The sequence below is a fragment of the Giraffa tippelskirchi genome, chromosome 11 (assembly GCF_054371585.1).
Source record: "Giraffa tippelskirchi isolate mGirTip1 chromosome 11, T2T-mGirTip1v1.2.pri, whole genome shotgun sequence".
NCBI classification, from domain to species: domain Eukaryota; kingdom Metazoa; phylum Chordata; class Mammalia; order Artiodactyla; family Giraffidae; genus Giraffa; species Giraffa tippelskirchi.
The window spans coordinates 120907902-120931916 of record NC_137285.1 but is presented as its reverse complement, the minus strand read 5'-3'; the positions used below and the strand labels follow the sequence as shown (position 1 = coordinate 120931916).

The 24015-nt window shown below is 39.7% G+C and overlaps 1 protein-coding gene across 7 annotated transcripts; it reads left to right on the top strand.

Annotated features, from left to right (window-relative positions):
- Positions 1-1108: 1108 nt before the first annotated feature.
- Positions 1109-24015, top strand: LOC145525639 (tripartite motif-containing protein 5-like). Of its 7 annotated transcripts, XM_081539119.1 has the most exons (9): positions 1109-1298; positions 7050-7405; positions 10248-10728; positions 11329-11424; positions 11986-12216; positions 20186-20208; positions 21591-21691; positions 21969-21995; positions 22212-24015. In XM_081539119.1, exons 3-9 carry the CDS (start codon positions 10309-10311, stop codon positions 22799-22801), a joined length of 1488 nt encoding a protein of 495 aa, XP_081395245.1. In that variant the 5' UTR covers positions 1109-1298; positions 7050-7405; positions 10248-10308; the 3' UTR covers positions 22802-24015. The 7 variants fall into 7 exon arrangements, 6 of the variants coding, with proteins under 6 accessions (XP_081395245.1, XP_081395244.1, XP_081395247.1 ...); XM_081539118.1 differs by lacking the exon at positions 7050-7405; XR_014068337.1 differs by lacking the exons at positions 7050-7405; positions 20186-20208 and having other exon boundaries at positions 22212-23461.

Sequence of the window (24015 nt, the reverse complement as noted above, 5' to 3'; positions counted from 1 at the left end):
GCAGACTATCTATCTATCTTCATCATAAATATTTATTTGAAAGTGCTTAAGTATAAGGAATTGGCTCACATAATTATAGAGTTTGAGAAATTCCAGTCCTGCCATCTGCAGACTGGAAATCTATGTAACTCAGTCCCAGTCTGAAGCTTGGGGCCACATACAATCTAGTCTGAAGACCATAGAAGAGCTGCATCTCAGCTCTAGCATGCAGGCAGGAACAGGAAGAGCAAATTCTTCCTTCTTCCAAATGTTTGTTCTTTTCTAGTCCCTCAGCAAATTGAATGATGATACTCACCCACCCTGGGGACGGTAGACTACTGAGTCCACAGATCTAATTCTAATCTCATCTGGAAATGACACCCACACAGACACACCCAGAAACAATGTCTGACACAAATGACCAGTCAGTATTAACACACAAAATTAACCATCAAACTAGTTTTCCTGCTTCATTTTATGACTCTAAGGATTATGTGATAAACAGTATTAGATGACATTGCCCAACAAATAACCCTCCTACAGTTTAATCTTTTAAAACCTATTTAGGAAAAATGTCATTTTGGCCATATAGCATCCAGCTTCTGAATGTCAGTGTCAATGAACTACTGCTTTGTGATTGCCCCTCCGACTGACCACCTGAGTGATTTCAGATTTGTTGAGCCATTTCCTCCAACATGACTTAATAAGACAGACTGTCCACATTCACTTACTTCAGCTGGTGGACACAGGCCAGGGGAGAACATGCTAGTGTTATTGCCTCAAGGGAGCCCTCCGTGTGGGTCTTCACTGGAGAAAAGGGGGTACTTTAATCCCTCCTCCTGACAGCTCCTTAATATGGAACAGGACATGGTGAGTGTCTGAAATTGCATTGCTTATGAAGCCTGATTTCCAACGGATTTATTATTTTGAAGAGACTTGAGAACAGCTTCTAGGAGAAGAGCTGAGAAAAGAATAAAATGTACTCACTGACTCACTAGGCTCAGAAATAAAAGCCTTGTTTCCTCACAGTGTCCTAGGTGGACGCCTCTTACTGGCCTATAGTTAGTTTCTCTTCTCTTTTCCCGCCCATACTCCACCCTCTAGAATTTAGCTTTCATTTTCACTTGTCAGTCTATTAGAGATCTTAGTGGAGGTCAGGTGCTGGTGTGGTGAGTGAATCCTGAACACTTCTGTGCATTGCCTGTCTTCACTTCTTTCCAAGGAATCACAACTTCTCCATTAGGATGAGAGTGTTGCTGAGTGGTTTGTGGAGAGAAGGGTTTGAGAGACACACAGAAGAATAAACGAAATCTGCTTGGGTGAGTTTTATTTGTTGTCTGAAAGCTGTTCTAAAAGAGGAAACGGCCCAACCTGCAGGCTTCCTGGTTAGAGTGCTGACTAAAGGTCAGTCTGTGGGAGCTGGAGTCTTACAATAAGGGATGTTGGAAGAAGAAAAAGGCTTTATTTGTTCCTCGAAGGGACTGTATTTCTCTAGGCTGACTCTACCCATATCACCTTCCTATTTTGTAAGTTTGAATCGCACATGCAGAGAACAGCCAGAATCTTTGATTTTGCAGAGGTAGAAAGACCTTCCCTCAACAACAGGTCAAAGGCCGAGGTGGTCTTCCAGTTCTGATGTTTTAATTTCTAACTGTAAAAATGCAATATTTCTGCATGGCTGTGTAGAAAATTTCATCACTTTGGTCTGCCTGTGCTCAGGTGTCTGATGGTGTGCCAGCTGGTTGGCCCTGCAGTCTGTTATGTATTCATTCATCCAGACACAGGGAACTGCTGCAGTTCCTTACATCACTAATCTGCTCCTCCTTCTCCTTGAAGAGGATCTGCCACCCAGAACTAGCTCAGCTGAGAGATCGGGGCAAGAGGAGCAAGTGGGAATAATTTCCAGAAGTAGCATCAGGAAATATCCAACCTTTAGTGACAATGACAACTAACTTTTAATGTTAAAAAGTTGATTAACTCACTTGATTGGTGTTAATAATATTAAAAAGATGTTTAAGTATCATAAGACCATAAGGAAGATAAGTTATAGAAGTCTCTATAGTACCTCCCCTCCTCCTTCTTACAGAAGTTCCATCTTAATCCCCATTTCCCAGGCATGGGACACAAGTCAAGTCTCTTTTCTCACCATGATTTCCCAGCTTCTGACCAAATCTTATTTCTTCAACGTTGACTTTGGAAATTATCATCTCTACTACATATTACTTGCTGCTGTCTCAGCTATAGTCAGTGTTAGACTCTTGTCTTCTGAGCTCACACAGTTCATCTCTGTCAGGCCAAAAACTACAGAATTTAAGAATTGATTTGTTAGTTTACTGTTTCAGGGTTTATTTTGCTAGTATCACAAGGAGTTTATGTTGTATAATAATAGATGACTGCCTGGGAAATAAAACAAAGCAAAATTTCATTTTCCAAGTCTACTTAGGAAAAGTGATCCCTTACCCTATAACATCCATAATTTGTGGCTTTATCCTACTTACGGAAACAGTTTTACTGGAATCACAAAAGAAGAAAGTTCTATATATAAATTTACTTCGAGGACCTTTGCATAATTATTTTCTTTTTATGTCCTTTTTGCTTATCCACAGCTGTTTCCTCTGAAGTATTTTAACTCTGTGCTCAGATGTGAGAAAAGCAGCATGTAAGATTCAATCACCCGACACCATGGCAGCCAAGTGGCCTAAAGTTTTATCAGGCAAATGCCATCATGTTCCTACATCTGTCTCTCTGATTGCTTTGGAGCCCTTGGGTCACTGCTTCGGGAGAAGTCGGGGGATGGGTTCAGCCTTCACGTATAGAGACTAGTTCCTTCCATGTCAGTTGTGCTGCATCAACTTTGACATATTAGCTCTTTGGAGCCCTGAAGGGAATATAAATTCTGCAGCCTCATGGCTGAATACTTGCTCTGTATCTCCCATCTCTATATGCTCTTGGTGCATCTCAAAATTGGTTGGATCTTGAATGGAAGAGAAATAGTTGGAGGCTCCATTACCATTTGGAACACAGCTTGAGTCATCAATTGATATAATATCTACCTCTGATCTTGTTCTTCATCAGAATCTGATTGGGTCATAGTCTTTGCAGCCATGGGCAAACTGCATATGGCTTCTGAGCTATTTGGGTATCTGTACCTTTAGCTGGAGAGCATTTCTGCTTCACTTTCAGCCTCATTCTTTATTTGATTTCCTTCATGTAGGATGAACATGGCACAAATGGAATTTCGATAGGTCTCTATCTCTATTTAGCTTTTATGAGTTCTACATTCCTTGGGCAGAGCAACGGGCAGAGCAAAGTTCTAAATTCCTTGGGCAGAGCAAACTTATTAGCTGTTTCATACTGGAGCTCTTTCTTTTACCATCAAACTTTGGCAACCATCAAGATATGAAATATCATCCGAGATGTTCCCTTTCCTCATCTATTGTTTCATAGCCCCATTTGCTTGAAGCCCCGACAGAACTTCTGAGACTAGACCATGGCCAGAGGGCCATAGTGATTCCAGGTTGAAGAGCAAGCATCAATGTGCTACCACTTTGTGATGCCCCCTCTGACTGACCACCAGCAGTGGTTTCAAATCTGGATCACAAATCCCACCTACATAATCTCATAAAACATAAGCCACTGAAAGGTTGCTGCTATGAGCCGAGAACGACACAGGATTCTTGGCCTCCGGAGGAGAGGAATTCGATCCGGGGCCAGTGATGTGTCTTGATCACTCAGAGCTTTTTGTATAATAAAGTTTTATTAAAGTATGAAAGAGAGAAAGCGTCTGACATAGACATCAGAAGAGAACAGAAAGAGTGCCCCCTTGCTAGTCTTAGAAGGAATTATAGACCTATTCAGTTCAGTTCACTTGCTCAGTCGTGTCCAACTCTTTGCAACACCATGAATCCAAGCATGCCAGGTATCCCTGTCCATCACCAACTCCCGGAGTCTACCCAAACCCATGTCCATCGAGTCAGTGATGCCATCCAGCCATCTCATCCTCTGTCGTCCCCTTCTCCTCCTGCCCCCAATCCTTCCCAGCATTAGGGTCTTTTCCAATGAGTCAACTCTTCGCATAAGGTGGCCAAAGTATTGGAGTTTCAGCTTCAACATTAGTCCTTCCAATGAGCACCCAGGACTGATCTCTTTTAGGATGGACTGGTTGGATCTCCTTGCAGACCAAGGGACTAAAAGAGTCTTCTCCAACACCACAGTTCAAAAGCATCAAATCTTCGATGCTCAGCTTTATTTATAGTCCAACTCTCACATCATACATGACTACTGGAAAAACCACAGTCTTGACTATAAGGCCCTTTGTTGGCAAAGTAATGTCTCTGCTTTTAAATATGCCATCTAGATTGGTCATAACTTTCCTTCCGAGGAGTAAGCGTCTTTTAATTTCATGGCTGCAATCACCATCTGCAGTGATTTTGGAGCACCAAAAAATAAAGTCTGACACTGTTTCCACTGTTTGCCCATCTATTTCCCATGAAGTGATGGGACCAGATGCCATGATCTTAGTTTTCTGAATGTTGAGTTTTAAGCCAACTTTTTCACTCTCCTCTTTCACTTTCATCAAGAGGCTCTTTATTTCTTCTTCACTTTCTGCCATAAGGGTGGTGTCATCTGCATATCTGGGGTTATTGACATTTCTCCAGGCAATCTTGATTCCAGCTTGTGCTTCCTCCAGCCCAGCGTTTCTCATGATGTACTCTGCATCTAAGTTAAATAAGCAGGGTGACAATATACAGCCTTGATGTACTCCTTTTCCTATTTGGAACCAGTCTGTTGTTCCATGTCCAGTTCTAACTATTACTTCCTGACCGGCATACAGGTTTCTCAAGAGACAGGTGCAGTGGTCTGGTATGCCCATCTCTTTCAGAATTTTCCACAGTTTATTGTGATCCACACAGTCAAAGGCTTTGGCATAGTCAATAAAGCAGAAATAGATGTTTTCCTGGAACTCTCTTGCTTTTTTGATGATCCAGCGGATGTTGGCAATTTGATCTCTGGTTCCTCTGCCTTTTCTAAAACCAGCTTGAACATCTGGAAGTTCACGGTTCACATACTGTTGAAGCCTGACTTGGAGAATTTTGAGCATTACTTTACTAGTGTATGAGATGAGTGCTATAGTGCATTACTTTGAGCATTCACTGACATTGCCTTTCTTTGAGATTGGAATGAAAACTGACTTTTTCCAGTCCTGTGGCCACTGCTGAGTTTTCCAACTTTGCTGGCATATTGAGTGCAGCACTTTCACAGTGCCATCTTTCAGGATTTGAAATAGCTCAACTGGAATTCCATCACCTCCACTAGCTTTGTTTGTAGTGATGCTTCCTAAGGCCCACGTGACTTCACATTCCAGAATTTCTGGCTCTAGGTGAGGGATCACACCATCGTGATTATCTGGGTCATGAAGATCTTTTTTGTACAGTTCTTCTCTGTATTCCTGCCACCTCTTCTTAATATCTTCTGGTTCTGTTAGGTCCATACCATTTCTGTCCTTTATTGAGCCCATCTTTGAATGAAATGTTCCCTTGGTATCTCTAATTTTCTTGAAGAGATTTCTGGTCTTTCCCAACCTGTTGTTTTCCTCTATTTCTTTGCATTGATCCCTGAGGAAGACTTTCTTATCTCTCCTTGCTATTCTTTGGAACTCTGCATTCAAATGGGTATATCTTTCCTTTTCTCCTTTGTTTTTCGCTTCCTGTCTTTTCCCAGCTATTTGTAAGGCCTCCTCAGACAGCCATTTTGTCTTTTTTGCATTTCTTTTTCTTGGGGATGGTCTTGATTCCTGTCTCCTGTACAATGTCACAAACCTCCATCCATAGTTCATCAGGCATTCTATCCGATCTAATCCCTTGAATCTGTTGGTCAGTTCCACTGTATAATTTAAGGGATTTGATTTAGGTCATACCTGAATGGTCTAGTGGTTGTCACTATTTTCTTCAATTTCAGTCTGAATTTGGCAATAAGGAGTTCATGATCTCAGCCACAGTCAGCTCCCAGTCTTGTTTTTGTTGACTGTATAGAGCTTCTCTATCTTTGGCTGCAAAGAATATAATCAATCTGATTTCGGTGTTGACCATCTGGTGATGTCCACGTGTAGACTCTTCTCTTGTGGTGTTGGAAGAGGGTGTTTGCTATGACCAGTGCGTTCTCTTGGCAGAACTCTATTAGCCTTTGCCCTGCTTCATTCTGTACTCCAAGCCCAAATTTGCCTGTTACTCCAGGTGTTTCTTGACTTCCTACTTTTGCATTCCAGTCCCCTATAATGAAAAGGACATCTTTTTTGGGTGTTAGTTCTAGAAGGTCTTGTAGGTCTTCATAGAACTGTTCACCTTCAGCTTCTTAGGCATTACTGGTCGGGACATAGACTTGAATTACTGTGATATTGAATGGTTTGCCTAGGAAACGAACAGAGATCATCCTGTCACTTTTGAGATTGCATCCGAATACTGCATTTCGGACTCTTTTGTTGACTATGATGGCTACTCCATTTCTTCTAAGGGATTCCTGCCCACAGTAATAGATATAATGGTCACCTGAGTTAAATTCACCCATTCCAGTCCATCTTAGTTCACTGATTCCTCAAATGTCTATGTTCACTCTTGTCATCTCCTGTTTGACCAGTTCCAATTTGCCTTGATTCATGGACCTAACATTCCAGGTTCCTATGCAATATTGCTCTTTACAGCATTAGACCTTGCTTCTATCACCAGTCTCATCCACAGCTGGGTATTGTTTTTGATTTGACTCCATCCCTTCATTCTTTCTGGAGTTATTTCTCCACTGATCTCCAGTAGCATATTGGGCACTTACTGACCTGGGGAGTTCATCTTTCAGTGTCCTATCTTTTTGCCTTTTCACACTGTTCATGGGGTTCTCAAGGCAAGAATACTGAAGTGGTTTGCCATTCCCTTCTCCAGTGGACCACATTCTGTCAGACCTCTCCAGCGTGACCTGTCCGTCTTGGGTGGCCCCACACGGCATGGCTTAGTTTCATTGAATTAGACAAGGCTGTGATCCGTGTGATCAGATTGGCTAGTTTTCTGTGATTATCGTTTCAGTGTGTCTGCCCTCTGATGCCCTCTTGGAACACCTACCATCTTACTTGGGTTTCTCTTACCTTGGACATGGGATATCTCTTCACTGCTGCTCCAGCAAAGCGCAGCCGCTGCTCCTTACCTTGGACGAGGGGTATCTCCTCACGGTCGCCCCTCCTGACCTTGAACATGGAGTAGCTCCTCTCGGCCCTCCTTCACCACTGCAGCCGCCGGTCCTTGGACGTGGGGTAGCTCCTCTCGGCCGCGCTTCTGGACCTATCAGCAAGCTGCTAATTAGAGAAAGGAAAGGCCTCAAAACTGAGAGAGTTGCACCAGGTCTCTTGCCCACAACATGCATTGTGAGATAGCATTGGAACAAGGTGAGTCATCCTTGACCATAAAACAAATGACATGAATCTTGAAGAAAGGCAGATTTCCAAGAAAATGCATAGTTCATTCAGTCAGTTCAGTTCAGTTGCTCAGTCGTGTCTGACTCTTTGTGACCCTATGGACTACAGCACTCCAGGCTTCCCTGTCCATCACCGACTCCCAGAGCTTACTCAAATTCATGTCCATTGAGTCGGTCATGCTATCCAACCATTTCATCCTCTGTTATCCCCTTCTCCTCCTGCCTTCAATCTTTCCCAGCATCAGGGTCTTTTCCAATGAACATAGATCATTAACATAGCTTAAGAAAGACATTTACACGAGAAAAACACATTGGTTAGCTCAAGGTTTGAGATAAAGGTAAGTTCAGGGGGAACCAGGTGTAACATGACAACACAGGATTAGAAGAGAAAGGAAAAAAAAAAGCCTGCGGCTTGCAGTTTTATTTCCTCCTGCATCTTGAGGACCTCTGGCCTCCCTATCAAGGCTATTAACACTCTCACCACCAGGTTTACTAAGCTTAGCTGGAGATATCAGGACAGGAGATACAACACTGGGCATTAGTGCCTCAGGTGAGCTCTCAGAGATGATCCTTACAGGAGGTGCATTATCCCCATCATCTCAGCTTTGTAAGGAACCATACTAGATGGATGTGTGTCAACCCACCACAGGTGAGATAAGCCTAGTGCTTCAAAGAATTGATTACCTTGTAAAAAGACCATGAGCACCAGTTTCCAGGTACCTAAAAGAGACATATTTGATGATGAGAGGCACAATCTCCTTGTGAAAAATGAGGTATATTCTAACCAACTGTGCTTATTTAAGAACTATATAATGCCTTCCTAGTCCCAAATGCAGTTTACATCAGACTAATTGTGTTATCCATAATGTGGTCTTGAAAGGCTGCAGAACTTCTACTCAGTTGTAATCCAACAGGTTTCCCAGAAAACAACACACACACACACACACACACACACACACACACACACACACACACACACACACTCACACAGATTTAGGAGAATTGTAGCCAGTATTATCTTTATAGGAAGAAAGAGCCCAGATCTGAGGTTAACCTTTGTTACTACTACTATATCTAATCTAAAACAGAATCCTGCCTTTTTATCCCTCACTCTCATATGCTGCCCTGCATTCCCCTCATCACCCTGTTCTCAAACTATCATCATCTCTCTCCTGAGCAGCTGCATCCTACCTGATCTTCCCAATTCCACACTGGGTCCATCCAACACCTCACAGCCCAAGGTCCCACCTGGTCATGGCTCTTCTCTGATGGGAAACATTGATAACTTCTCCTGACTCTTGGAGATGGGTTCTTGAATGTTATGGATGCTAGGAAGTGTCATGTTTAATGTCACTGCAGCCTCTTGTGCTATCAAGGGCCTGGCACTTTTCTGTGCTCCTGTCACACTGGCCTTTTGAAACCTATATAAGAGGTTGTGTCTTCAAGGAACAGGTCGTTTTCTACACCTAAAATGTTTATACTCTCTTTCCTTCCATGCTTCCTTCATCTTCCTTGAGTTCAGCCCTTATGTTTTCAAGTTGAAATTCTTGGATGATCCCTTTTTTACCCCTATTATTTGATCTCTGATAAACATATATATCTCTATAGTGGTATCTTTGTATCTGATCTTTCGCATATATAAGACTTAATTTTTATTTACTACTACTTTCCAGGTGAATATCAAGTTTACAGTGGTCTAAAACATCTTTTTGAACTCATCTTACTGTGTATGGATATTAATCCAGTTGCCAGCACATAATTCTTCATCAACAATAATTAGTTGAATAATATGACCTAATATTTTGAGATTTTTCTTCTCAAGACTGACATTCATTTCATCTATGTTTATATGTTTTTATATACCTGACTTCTGTTATTCTATGAGTTTATTTACACTAACTCCCTCCTCACCGTCATACACATACTTCTTTTAGACTCCTATCAATGCTCCTAGGAATATTTCTGGGCCAAAGAAAAATCAATATGTACACACTCAAGACTTTGTAGAACTATCCAGCTGGTTTGGATTTCCACACACACCAGTCACATTGCTCTGAATATTAATTGGGTCCATGAATTAACTTCTGTTTGTCTCAGATTAACTCAGTGGGGTAGAAGACAGGCCTCTGAAGGGGTGCCGTCAATATATCGGGTTTAACCCATTCAGTGTATTAAAGATGCATGATTTTTGTAAGTCACTGGCTCTATTTACTCATCTGATGAAGGATTTACTCTTATCATATATATAAACACATTGTAATATACTATGTCATGATAATATGGGAGATCATTGCAAATGTCCAGCAATTAACGGCAGTGGTTACACATAAATATTTTAGTTAGAGCAGTTGTTTGTGATGAGAGAACATCAGGAAAGAGTTTATCAAAGCATAAGAGAGAGTCATACTGATATCAGGGGAAGCATTTCATACTGAGAGAAGAGTGGATATAAAATCCCAAAGACATTAAGTGATTTTAGCCTTTCAATACTAAAGATGCTTCTTGGCATGGGAAAGAAAAATCAGGATGGATGGTGGGTCATACAAATATCTTAGAAAAGATGGCTTCAGGTCATACTTTTGTTAAGTAACATTAAATAATAAGAATCATTAAATTTACTGAGCTGATAGTAAAGCATTAAATTATGAAATGTCCTTTTGACTTGGTAACCAAGATCCTTTCCTTGTTTCTCCATGTTTTCTTTTCTGTCCCTCAATAATTTGATCTTGGCCTGTACTTGATTTATAAGCAATTAGTACCATGTTTTTCTACCTTTCTTACTCTGTTCCCTTTTATCCTTCCCAATCCTGTAGCAATCTGTGAGCAAGAGAACCCACAGAAATCAGGACAGGTAGGAGCAGGTGAGCAGGTGCTATGACTTCAGAAAAATTGGTGAACCTACAGGAGGAGGTGACCTGCCCCATTTGCCTGGAGCTTCTAACAGAACCCCTGACCCTTGACTGTGGCCACAGTTTCTGCCAAATCTGCATCACTGCAAACAGCAAGGAGTCCATGACTGATCAAGAGAAGGAGAGAAAGTGCCCTGTGTGCAGAATCAGTTATGAATCTGGGAAACTGCGGCCTAATCGGCACCTTGCCAACATAGTGCAGAGGTTCAGGGAGGTCAAACTGAGCCTGGAGGAGCAAGAGAAACATCTCTGTGTGCACCATGGAGAGAAACTCCTGCTCTTCTGTGAGAAGGATGGGAAGGTCATTTGCTGGGTTTGTGAACGGTCCCAGGAGCACCGTGGTCACCCTACATGTCTCATGAAGGAGGTCGCCCAGGAGTACCAGGTAAGAGACCAAAATGGAGAGAAAACAGGGCAGAAAATTGTAGTTGATGAGAAATGTCTACTTTATATTGGACTTTAATTACCTAATAACCATGAACCTGGGGCTTGTGATTTTTTTTCTTCCTATGCTCACCTTCTGAGGTCTGAAGGACATAAATGTGCATTTTGACAATTACGAAGTAATAACCCTATACACAGACTCTTAGCCTAGAAGTATACATTCATATACCTTGTGCTAGTACTTGGAGATTGGTGCCCAAGAGAAGCTTTCCTTACCTCTTTGAATGGGAGAGGTACCTAGGACACCGGGTGAATTGAAATGTAAGCTATTTCCTTGTTGCAGGATCAGGTTTCTTCTAAAAACAACCAGTCTTCTCTAGGTGAGAGGGTGGTGACTTAGGGTGGTGACTTTTATCTCTTCAGTCTTATAGAATACATTCCCACCTCAGGTCTTCTTCCAAGTCATAGAGTCTAACTGCTTTCTCAGTTTCTGTGAAGCATATTCTCTTTGGAAATCAGGCTCATTTCTCCTCCATTTATACTCGACAGTGATGTTGAGAAAGTCCATAGCTTGACTCTGATGTGATTCTTTTCTCAACAGAAGAAACTCCAGGCAGCTCTGGAGAGGCTGAAGCAGGAGCAGCAGAAAGCTGAGGAGTGGGAATCTGACTTCAGAGAAGAGATTGCTGCCTGGAAGGTAGGAGGAGACACTTCCTAAAGGGGTTAGACAGATATCTGGGCAGGACCTTAGGTTGATCACAAGGAGCTACCTTCCTATTTGTTCCCAGACAGTTAAGTCATTTGACTAGTCCTTTTCTTCACCGTTTCCCTGATAAGAGTGGGTGCTGAAAAGTGAACATAAAGCAAATGAACACAAATATTGGAAGGGAGGTATTCTTTTAGAGGGACTCTCTGGTGGGGATGACTAGGGAATTTCATGTTCCGTTCTTGACATATTCATTGGCCTTTGACTCTTCTGACAAAGACATCTGACAATGGCTCATGGTTCTGTCCTCAGTGTTCACCATTTTGGCAGAAGTTGGTTGGTGGGGGTCAGAAGCAATGCAGGGAGGTATGAGAATTCTGAATAGATGTGTGAAGGCTGAGCCACACCCATGAAATCCTTTTGGCTCTTGGTTGTCCTCAACAATGCAGACTTGGAGGCATTATTTTGAAATGTGATAGAGAGAAGAAAAAAAAATAGCAGTCAGCTTCTTCAAAAATTGTTTTCTTCCTCTCTCTCTCTCTCATTATGAAGAATCAAACACAACATGACAGACAAAATGTCCAGGCAGAGTTTGAAAAGATGAGAGCAATCCTGGACAATGAGGAGAGGAAGGAACTACAAAAGCTGAAGGCTGAGGAGACAGCTATTCTGTGTACCATGGCAAACTCCGAGAATGAGCTCGTCCAGCAAAGCCAGTTGGTGAGAAATCTCATCTCAGATATAGAGCATCGTTTGCAGGGGTCAACAATGCAGATGCTGCAGGTAAGACTTGGAAAGAAGCCCTAGCATCTGAGACACGAGAAAAATGAAGGCAGTTTCCATTGCTTTCAAGTTACTGTGCTCTTTCTAGTGCTGTCACTGCCCCCGCATCCTTCACTCCTTATAATCATAAGTTTGTTCTCTAGTCTGTGAGTCTGCTTCTCTTTTGTAAATAAGTTCATTTGTATTTTTTGAAAAGATTCTGCATGTAAATGATAGCATATAATATATACTATATGTCTGACTTCACTCAGTATGACAATCTCTAGTTCCATCCATGTTGCTGCAAATGGCATTGTTTCATTCTTTTTAATGGCTAATATTTCATTGTACATATATATCACATCTTCTTTATTCATTCCTCGGTTGATAGACATTTAAGTTGTGGTTATTAGTATTTGCCTTATATATTGAGGTGTTCCTATGTTGAATCAATATATTTTTAAACTTGTAATATCAACTCCTTGGATTGATCCCTTGATCATTATGTAGTGTCTTCCTTTATCTCTTATAACAATATTTTAACATCTATTTTTTTCTAACATGAGTATTACTACTACAGCTTTTTTTAATTTCCATTTCCATGAAATACCTTTTTCCACAAACTGAGAAGCTCCAGATATAGTAGCTGGGTTTAGAAAAGGCAGAGGAGCAAGAGATCAAATTGCCAACATTCATTGGATTATAGAGAAAATAACGGAATTCCAGAAAAATATTTACTTCTGCTTCATTGACTGTGCTAAAGCCTTTGGCTCTGTAGATCGCAACAAACTTTGAAAAAATCTTAATGATATGGAATACCAGACCACCTTACCTACCTCCTGAGAAACCTGTATGCAAGTAAAGAAGCAGTAGTTAGGACCAGGCATGGAAAAACAGACTGGTTCAAAAATGGGAACAGAGTACATCAAGGCTGTATATTATCACCCTGCTTATTCAACTTACATGCAGAGTACATCATGAAAAATGCTGGGCTGTATCACTCACAAGCTAGAATCAAGATTGCTGAGAGAAATATGAACAACCTCAGATTTGCAGATGATACTACTCTAAAGCAGAAAGTGAAGAAGAACTAAAGATTCTCTTGATGAAGGTGAAAGAGGAGAGTGAAAAAGTTTGCTTGAAACTCAACATTCAAAAAACTAAGATCATCACATCCACCTCATCATCACTTCATGGCAAATAAAAGCAGAAAAAATGGAAGCAGTAATAGACTTCATTTTCATGGGCTCCAAAATCCTTGTGGACAGTGACTGCAGTCATGAAATTAAAAGACACTTATTCCTTGGAAAGAAAGCTATGACAAACTTAGGCAGTGTACTAAAAAACAGAGACATCACTTTGCCAACAGAGGTCCATAGGATCAAAGGTATGGTTTTTCCAGTAGTCATATACAAACGTGAGAAAGTGAAAGAAAGTGAAGTCGCTCAGTCGTGTCCGACTCTTTGCGACCCCATGGATGGTAGCCTACCAGGCTCTGCTGTCCATGGGATTTTCCAGGCAAGAATGCTGGAGTGGGCTGCCATTTCCTTCTCCAGGGGATCTTCCCAACCAAGGGATCGAACCCGGGTCTCCTGCATTGCAGACAGATGCTTTACCGTCTGAGCCACCAGGGAAGCCCCACAAATGTGAGAGTTGGACCATAAAGAAGACTGAGTGCTGAGGTTGATGCTTTTGAATTGTGGTGCTGGAGAAGACTCTTGAGAGTCCCTCAGACTGCAAGGAGATCAAACCAGTCAGTCATATAGGAAATCAACCCTGAATATAAACTGGAAGGACTAATGCTGAAGCTGAAGCTCCAATATTTTGGCCACCTGATGCAAAGAGCCAACTCATTGGAAAAGACCCTGATGCTGGGAAAGACTGAAGGCAAAGTGAGAAGGGGAGTGGCAGAGGATGAGATGATTAGGTAACATCACTGACTTGGTGGACCTGAATTTGAGCAAACTCTGGGAAATTGTGGAGGACAGAGGAGCTTGGCATGCTGTAGTCCATGGGGTCCCAAAGAGTCAGACATAATTTAGTAACTGAATATCAACAACAATCTTTTTCCATCTCCTCACTTTCAGTCTGTACGCGTCCCTAGATCTAAAGTGAGTTTCTTGTAGACAGCATACATATGGGTCTTGTTTTATATCTATTCAGCCAGGTTATGCCTTTTGTTTGGAGAGTTTAATCCATTTACATTTAAGGTAATTATTGATATGCAAGTTCCCATTGCCATTTTCTTTTTTTTTTTTTTAATAAATTTATTTATTTTAGTTGGGGGCTAATTACTTTACAATATTGTAATAGTTTTTGCCATACATTGACATGAATCAGCCATGGGTTTACATGTGTTCCCCTTCCTGGACCCCCCACCCACCTCCCTCCCCATCCCATCCCTCTGGGTCATCCCATTGCCCCGGCCCTGAGCCCTTGTCTCATGCATCGAACATGGAATGGTGTTCTGTTTCACATATGATAATATACATGTTTCAATGCTATTCTCCCAGAACGTCCCACCCTCACCTTCTCCCTCCATTTTCTTAATAGGTTTTGTTTTTGTAGCTCTTTTTTCTTTCCTTTCTCTCTTATTCTCTTCTCCTGTGGCTTGATGAACACTTTAGTGTTGTGTTTGGCTTGCTTTTTCTTTTTTGTGTATGTATCTATTATAGTTTTGGCGTTTGCTGGTCTTGAGACACTTTCATACAGCAGTATACAGAGTTGGACGGTGAAGAAAGCTGAGCGCTGAAGAATCGATGCTTTTGAACTGTGGTGTTGGAGAAGACTCTTGAGAGTCCCTTGGACTGCAAGGAGATCCAATCAATCCATCCTAAAAGAGATCAATCCTGGGTGTTCATTGGAAGGTCTGATGTTGAAGCTGAAAATCCAATACATTGGCCACCTCATGCGAAGGGTTGACTCATTGGAAAAGACCCTAATGCTGGGTAGGATTGGGGGCAGGAGGAGAAGGGGACGACAGAGGATGAGATGGTTGGATGGCATCACCGACTCAATGGACACGGGTTTTGGTGGACTCCGGGAGTTGGTGATGGACAGGGAGGCCTAGAGTGCTGCGATTCACGGGGTCGCAGAGAGTCGGACACGACTGAGCGACTGAACTGAACTGATATATACTTACAAGAATTTTCAGATTGCTGGTCTCTTTCCTGCCTAGACAAGTTCCTTTAGCATTTGTTGCAAAGCTAGTCTGGTGATGCTAAATTCCCTTAGCTTCTGCTTTTCTGTGAAGCTCTTTATATCTCTGGCAAATCTGAATGAGATCCTTGCTGGGTAGAGTGTTTTTGGTTGTAAGTCCTTTAAATATATTGTGCTACTTCCTACTAGCCTGCAGAGTTTCTGTTGAAAAATCAGCTGATAACATTATGGGAATCCCCTCATATGCTGTTTGTCATTTTTCTACTGTTGCTTTTAATATTTTTTCTTGCTTTTAATTTTTGTCACTTTGATTCCTATGTGCCTCGGCATGTTCCTCCTTGTGTTTATCCTGCCTGGGACTCTCTTTGCTTCCTGGACTTGGGTGGCAGTTTCTTTCCCACTTTAGGGAACTTTTCAGCGATTATCTCTTCAAATATTTTCTCAAATTCTTTCTTTCTCTCTTCTCTATCTGGGACCCTTATAATGTGAACATTTGTGCATTTAATGTTGTCCCAAAGGTTTCTTAGGCACTCGGCATTTTTGTTGTTGCTGTTTTTCTTTATTCTATCCTGCAGCAGTGATTTCCACCACCCTGTCTTCCAGGTTGCTTATTCATTCTTCTGTCTCAGTTATTCTGCTATTGACTCTTTCTAGCATAGCTTTCATTTTAGATATTGTATTGTTCACCCTTGTTTGTTTTTTAATTCTTCTAGGTCTTTTTTGGACATTTCTTGCATCTTCTTGATCCTTGCCTCCATTCTTTTTCCAAGATCCTGGATCATCTTCACTATCATTATTCCGATTCTTTTTCTGGAGGTTGCCTATCACCATGTCCCTTAGTTCTTTTTCTGGGATTTTCTCTTGGTCCTTCATCTGGGACATATTCTTCTGTTGTTTTATTTATTTATTTTTTCTAACTTTCTCTGATTGTTGTTTCCATTCTACAGGCTGAAGGATTGTAGTTCTTGCTTTTGCTGTCTTTTTTCTGGTGGATGAGGTTATTTAAGTGCTTTGTGCAAGCTTCCTTATGGGAGAGACTGGTGATGGGTGGAACTGAGTCTTATCCCTCTTGTGGACAGGGCTAGGGATAATGGTGGCCCCCAGGAGAACTCACTCAAATGAGTGCCAGCGTCTTTGCCACAATGAAAACCATCCTGTGCTTCTGCAGGAGGCCTAGCAAGTAGATCTCGCCCAATCTCTTATGGAGTCACTGCTTTTCTCCCTTTAGTCTTGGCGCATACAAGACTTTGTGTGTACACTCCAAGGGTGGAATTTCTGTTTCCCTCAGTCCTGTGGAATTCCTGTGATGAGACTTCTCTGGCTTTCAAAGTCAGATTCTCTGATGACTCCTCCATTGCTGGACCCCAGGGCTGGGAAGCCTGACATGGGGCTCAGAATTTTCACTCATGTAGGATAACTTCTGTAGTATATTTTTTTTTCCAGTTTGAGGTTTGCCCACCTGTTGTGTATCAGATTTTATTTCCTTTCAATAGTACCCCTCCTCCCATCTCATGGTGGTTTCTCTTTTGTCTTTGAATGTAGAGTATCTTTTTTGGTAGGTTCCAGCATTTTTTTGTCAATGGCTGTACAATAGTTGTGATTTTGGTCATCTCTCAAGAATGGGGTGAGTACACATCCTTCTACTCCACCATCTTGAGACCAATCCCCTAGAAATAGTTTCTTAGGCCCATATATTGTTTTCTTTATTTGTATGTGTGTATATATTTGTGCACATGTGTGCAGAGGGAGCTGCTGATTTAATTTACTATTCCTTTCTTAATTTCTTGAAGTGAAAATTTAGACCACTGATTTGAGACAAGCTCTTTTGATACAGTGTTTAATGGCAAAGTGCATTTAATTAACTAGTTGTATTTCATACATTTTGATTGTTTTATTTTTGTTTTCATTCAGTTTGACTTATTCTCAAATTTCCTTTTCAGTTTTTTTTTTAAATTTTCTTTTTAAAATTTTGATTCTGTGTTAAATCTAGGGTATTTTAAAGTGTGTTGTAAATGAGAAAATGCATGGTGATTTCTGAGTTTCACTTCTACTGAGGATTTCAAATTTAATCTTGTCAAAATCAAAGAACCCACATCTTTATTATTTTAAACTTTTATGTTTATTGTTACTTTTTATGGTCTAAAATATTGCATATCTAGAAAAATCTATTATGAATGTTAAAAGATTATGTGTTTCTCATTTATAGGGTAAAATGGGCTATAGACATCAGTTGGTTGGTAGCACTGTCCATGTCTCCTATAAATTTGAATGTTTCCATATAAGCTGTTCTCTCATTAGTGGGAGTGAGTTAACATCTGCAACTGTTATTATTGAATTGTGTGTTTTTCCTTTTGTTTTTGCTTTGAGTATTTTGAAGCTCTGCTGTTAGGCACATACACATTTATAATTGTTGTATATTTTTGATGAACTGAACCTTTTATAATTATAAAAGTGCCCTCATGTCGTTTCATAATATATATATAAAGTATATTTTGTTTAATATTAGCATAAATATTTGACCTATTTTTTTATTGCTGCTTGCGTGGTATATATTTTTCTATCTTTTTACATTTGCCCTTTTTGTGCCTTGACTATGTCTCATGCTAATAGCAATAGGTGAATTTTGCTTTTTATACAGGTCAGCAATCTCTGATTTCAATTGTTGCATTAATACATGAAATTTAAAGCAACTACTAATACCCTTATATTTAAATTTGCTCTTTTGCCATTTGCTTTCTATTACTATATGGATATTTTAAGTTTCATTCTTTTCTTTCTCTTTAGCTAGTTGGTTTTGTGTTAAACAGATATTTCTAGTATAAAATTTTAGGTCTGACTGTATTTTTTTAGTTTTTGTCCTAATGGTTGGTGTAATATATACAATATGTTTCCTGCCTTACATAATCTACTTCAGACTGATACTAACCTAGTTTCAGTAAAACTAGAAACTGTTTCATTACCTTCCAGCAACAACACAAAAATATTTGCCCTTTAATGTGGGTAATTAATCCTATGCAGTTACCTGTATTCAGTTGCCTGAATGCCTCAAGCATTGTTATAACTGGGAGAAGAAACTCGCTTTTCTTCTGGAGTTTATATCAGGAAGTTTATGTTTCCTTCATAAACTGGGAAAAGGAGTCATTAGGGGTTGAATAGAATTAAAGAAAGATTCTGACCAGATTCTGAGAATAACGTTTGAGCTTCAGAATTAAACTATGATTAAATTTGCAACTGCCACCCTAATTCCTTATTCTTTCTCTACTTATTCTAGTTTTATTTGATTTCTTTGTCATATACACAAAAGAGCCCTAATACAAAGAGGTTTTTTTTTTTTGAAACTCAGCTGTTCTAGTTTTTGGTGACATGGAAGTAAATCTTCAGTAAAAGAGATCAAATAAAGTGACAGATACCTGTTCAAACAAATAAAACAGTAAAAGTGATGATTAAGACAATTAGATGGCTAAAAACTGTTAAGGACCTGGACTGAACAGACTCAGCAGAGACTAAAGTGCAGATAAATGCACTAGTACTTGGACAGCAAGTGTATATTGATAGCGTTATGAAAATGGGGTACAAGAGAGGAGACAATTTGGTTGGTGAATAATAAGTTACATATTAGACATCCTACATTATTGATTCCTGTGGCTTATTTACTACTGAATAAATTGATATAAGAGACAAAGTTGAGTAAAAAAGAAAGAGTTGGAAATCAACTGCACATATACGGATTCTGACTTTAGGGTATAGAAGATATCACTATAAAGACAGATTATAATATGAGAAAAGAGTAAAGTTTTTCAAGTTTTTCCCGAAAAGCTTATATTGATATATATGTTTGTTTGTACTCTCAACAAAAGCCATCTACATAGCTTGAGGAATATTAAGATTATGATTTCATTTCTGATTCTCCAAAGCTTGGTTTAATGCTTGGTGTACAATAGTGTCACTTCACAGTCCAGTTGAATAAATGAAAGAACAATGAATTATTCAAATCACCTCATGGGGAACCAGAATTACAGGTCTCTTGTTTTTTCCATAAATATATCTCATCTCCGGATACTAGAAGTCTCATACTTCCACAAGGGTTGAAGCTTTTTTACATTTTTGAAAACCTGACAACATCACATGAATCACCTGGAATTATGGGCCTCACTTTTGTCTTTACTTTTTGACTCTCACATTGAGAGCATTTCTATTCCCCAAATCAGGGGTTGATGGGGATGTGATTAAACTTTGTAAGTGGAGGAACCTATTACTTCTTTTTTTTTTTTTTAATAAATTTATTTATTTTAGTTGGGGTCTAATTACTTTACAATATTGTAGTGGTTTTTGCCATACATTGACATGAATCAGCCATGGGTTTACATCTGTCCCCTATCCTGAACCCCCCTCCCGCCTCCCTCCCCATCCCATCCCTCTGGGTCATCCCATTGCCCCAGCCCTGAGCATTTGTCTCATGCATCAAACATGGAATGGTGTTCTGTTTCACATATGATAATATACATGTTTCAATGCTATTGTCCCAGAACGTCCCACACTCACCTTCTCCCTCAGAGTCCTTAAGACTGTTCTATGCATCTGTGTCTCTTATTCTGTCTCACATATAGGGTTATCATTACCACCTTTCAAATTCCATATATATACATTAGTATACTGTATTGGTGTTTTTCTTTCTGGCTTACTTCAGTCTGTATAATGGGCTCCAGTTTCATCCATCTCAATAGAACCGATTCAAATGTATTTTTTTTTAATGGCTGAGTAATATTCCATTGTGTATATGTACCACAGCTTCCTATTACTTCTTGACTCATGGTTTCTGTTTTCTCACTAGGATGTAAATGACATCTTGAAAAGGTATGTGTGACAGACCAGAGATGGTTCATTTATGCTGTGAAAATAAAATAAAAACCCTAGAGATAGCTGGTGACCAGTTAGAATAAAACAATGTTTAGGGCTGAAAAAATGGGGTGTAGATTTACCTTAAATTTCTATTCACAAATCATGGCTAGATTGTTCCATAAATTCTGAGAGAGTGAAACAGATTCTACAGTAGGGAATTTTGCTTGTGGAAAGTTGCAGAGTTAGGGTGAATAGTAATATTAGGATAAGGAATTGCACTGTCAGACTCCACAAATATTTCATTCACACTATGTCACTGTTCAACTCAGGTTCCCATATTTAGTTGTGCTTATCATGGGAAGTTTGAATCTTCTTTATCTGCCAAATACTCAGAATTGGAAACAACTTCTTTGTATTTGAATACAAAGAAGTTCCCTGGGTATGTTAGAACAGGTCCTTGTACATCTTTCTGTTTAGATTTCCAAAAGCACATGTGAGCCTTAAGCTAGAATTGAAAGTCAGCATCTTCGTGTCTGAATTTGCACACCTACACGATAGCCTCAAGCTGTTTACAAACACATGAAAATCAGGTCACTATTAGTTTAGTATTCATAATGGTTTTTTCTTCAAGGGTATTTGTCTATGGAGAACCTGAAATCTCAGCATATTCTCCTTATTAAGAAACAGCCTTTGAAGATTTGGGGATTCTAGACAGTGTTCTCATACTTGATTTGTCTAGAACACCCAGGAGCCAGATCCTGTTACCTCAACTTTCTGACATTTTCTTGTGAATACATATCTACGCAGTGACTTTTCCACAAACTGATTTTTTTGAGATACCAAATATTTATCTTGTTAAATTCATTATTTCATATAATTTCCTATGTGTGTGCATGCTAAGTTGCTTCAGTCATGTCCAATTCTTTGTGACTCCATGAGCCCACCAGGCTCCTCTGTCCATGGAATTCTCCAGGCAAGAATACTGGAGTAGTTGCCATGCCCTCCTCTAGGGAATCTTCCTGACCCAGAGATCAAACTCATGTCTCTTATGTCTCCTGCATTGGCAGGTGGGTTCTTTACCACTACTGCCACCTGGGAATCCCACAATTTCATATTATTTTGAGGAAATAGAGAGGGAGAGGTTAATGATTTCATTATAGAAGAAAGAGACTGTCCTTCTGAGGGGTCAAGACCATCCCAAGTCACACAGAGGGTAACTGGCAAGAGGGACATGAGCACACTTCTTCTGTCTCCAAGGTCAGGCATCCACTCTCTACCTCCCCAAGGTCTGCAGGGAAGACAGTTCAAGCGCATCAATGGGGTGAAAATTTTGAAAGTCTGTGGTTTTAGAGGGACAGATAATGAGAGATGTGGACATCAATTTTTGTCATCGCTAGGAGTAAGACTTTGACTTTGAAGAAGCCAAAACCGGTTCCCAAGGAAAAGAGAAGTGTGGTTCAAGCTCCTGATCTGAGTGACATACTGCGAGTATTTAATGGTGAGGAGTGCTACCCAAGTGGGTGTCTTTGGGTTTTTTGTGATGGAGGGCAAATGGAGAGGAGGCTCCAGTTTCTCGGTGTGGATAAAGACAGCAAAACCCAGATACTATGTGCTTATGATGTGGTCATATTTATGGTGAGTGACAAGAGATGTGGTTTTATCCTATCTTTCACCAATTCACTACCTCACCATAGCCCTTCCCCTAATTTGAAAGAAAATAGATTACAGGACTGAATCTTTTGCTTATATTTAATATTGTGGATTTTTAATTTCAGAGCTGAGACATGTGCAACGCTACTGGGGTAAGGAGACATCACAGTGTCATCAAACCACCCTTTCTCATTATCTTTTAGAATTTTTCATTGTCTAGTAGACCTTATGTTTTAAGACCCACGTTTTCCGTCCCAATACATACAAATGTATTGTCTTTCCACTAAAGTTATTCTAAATATAGTTTTCAAAATGTCTGAAATAAAACTACATCATGGCCCTCACATAACCTTCTAATTTTTCAACAGTTCACGTGACCCTGAGTTATACAACAGGTAGTCGAAATATTGCCATTTCTGCCGATCGAAGACAAGTGACATATGTGCACAAAGACCAAAGATATAATTCAAGTTGGAAAGAAGTTTATGAAGATTATGGTGTCCTGGGATCCCCAGTTATCACATCAGGGAGACATTACTGGGAGGTAGACGTGTCAGAGAAACGTGCCTGGATCCTGGGGGTATATGCTGAAAAACACGCTAAATATAATACAAAGTTATTGCCTAAAGCTGATGGAAATCCTCAAATTGTTTACTCGGGATACCAACCTAAAAATGGTTACTGGGTCATAGGGTTAAATCATGATTCTGTATATAATGCTTTTGATGAGTCTTCCCCCTCAGATCCCATGATCTTAACCCTCTCCCTGAGTGTTCCTCCTCGTCGTATTGGGATTTTCCTAGACTATAGTGCTGGCACTCTCTTATTTCTCAATGTCACAAACCATGGGTTTCTCATCTATAAATTCTTTTCATGTTTCTTTTCTCAAAAAATATTTCCGTATTTCAATCCTATGACCTGTAAAGTCCCCATGACTCTGTGCTCGCCAAGCTCTTGAACCTCCTCACATCCACCTCTCTGTAGTGCTTCTTACTGTGAGTGCATCTAACACATCTGAGCTTATCTGCACCATTCTTACCTTTTTTCCTTACTGCCTCCCTTTTTTCCATTCAAATGTCCTTCATTCATCAATAAGGTTTACAGTTTGCATTGTGTCATGTTTTCCACAATATCATGTTTGCATTAGGAGAAAATCTGAATTTACCATTTTTCATCCATCAGGGGAAAATGACTGATGCCCCATAAAGAAAGAATAGTATCAAGGCAGCACTTCTGACAAATTTTCACAATCTCGTTTCCTCTGCCACTGACTGAGATGATGAAGAAAAGCTTCTCAATAACTGCTGCATATTATTGAGGACCTATTGTGGGAGTCATTCATAAACGGATGCATCTTAAGCAGTGTCACTGTTCAACTATCATGTTTCTTATTCATAAGAAATTAACTAGACAATATCATAGCTCCTATGTACTAACAGTGTTAAGTTTTGTGTCCAGAGTGTCTGAGTTCAACTCCTTTCTCTTCATATTATTAGCAGTGTAACCTAGAATAACATCCCTAAAAGCTGTCTTTATTTTCTTAAAGTAATCTTGTTTTAAAAAGCTGCACCATACATAAGATCATTGTCAGAAGATAAATACTATCATCTAAAGAGCATCTAAGTGTCTCAACTTAATCATAAATACTTTACCTATTAAGTAATGAAAAATATAACTTTTGTCTCAGTGTCTCATTCAACAGATTTGTGTCTTCAGGGACATAGGGTTCTTTCTACTAATATCTAATTTTCCATATCCTAAGTACCTCTTTGTTGCTGTTAAGACTTCTCTAACTTTTCTGTCATAGAAAAGCATGTACATATGTGTGTGTGTGTGTGATCACAGTTAAAATTTTATTACGATTTTGGTGTTGCTACATTTAGGCTCTTATAAAGTAAACTAAATTATATGGAATCCAGTTCTTCACTTATAAAAAGATTATACAGAATTTACATAATTGCTATTGTGAATATGAAATCATAAAATCTTTGTAATAAGTTCTGTAACTTCTAGGACAAAAGTGGTAGTAAAATGTGCCATGTGTTCATTCTGATTCTCTCTCACTGTGACTGAAATAAGTCATTTTCAGAATACATATTGCTTTATTTTCAATATTATTACCCTTCCAATTTAAAGAAATACAATAAATTAAAGAATGATATTTTCTTTAAA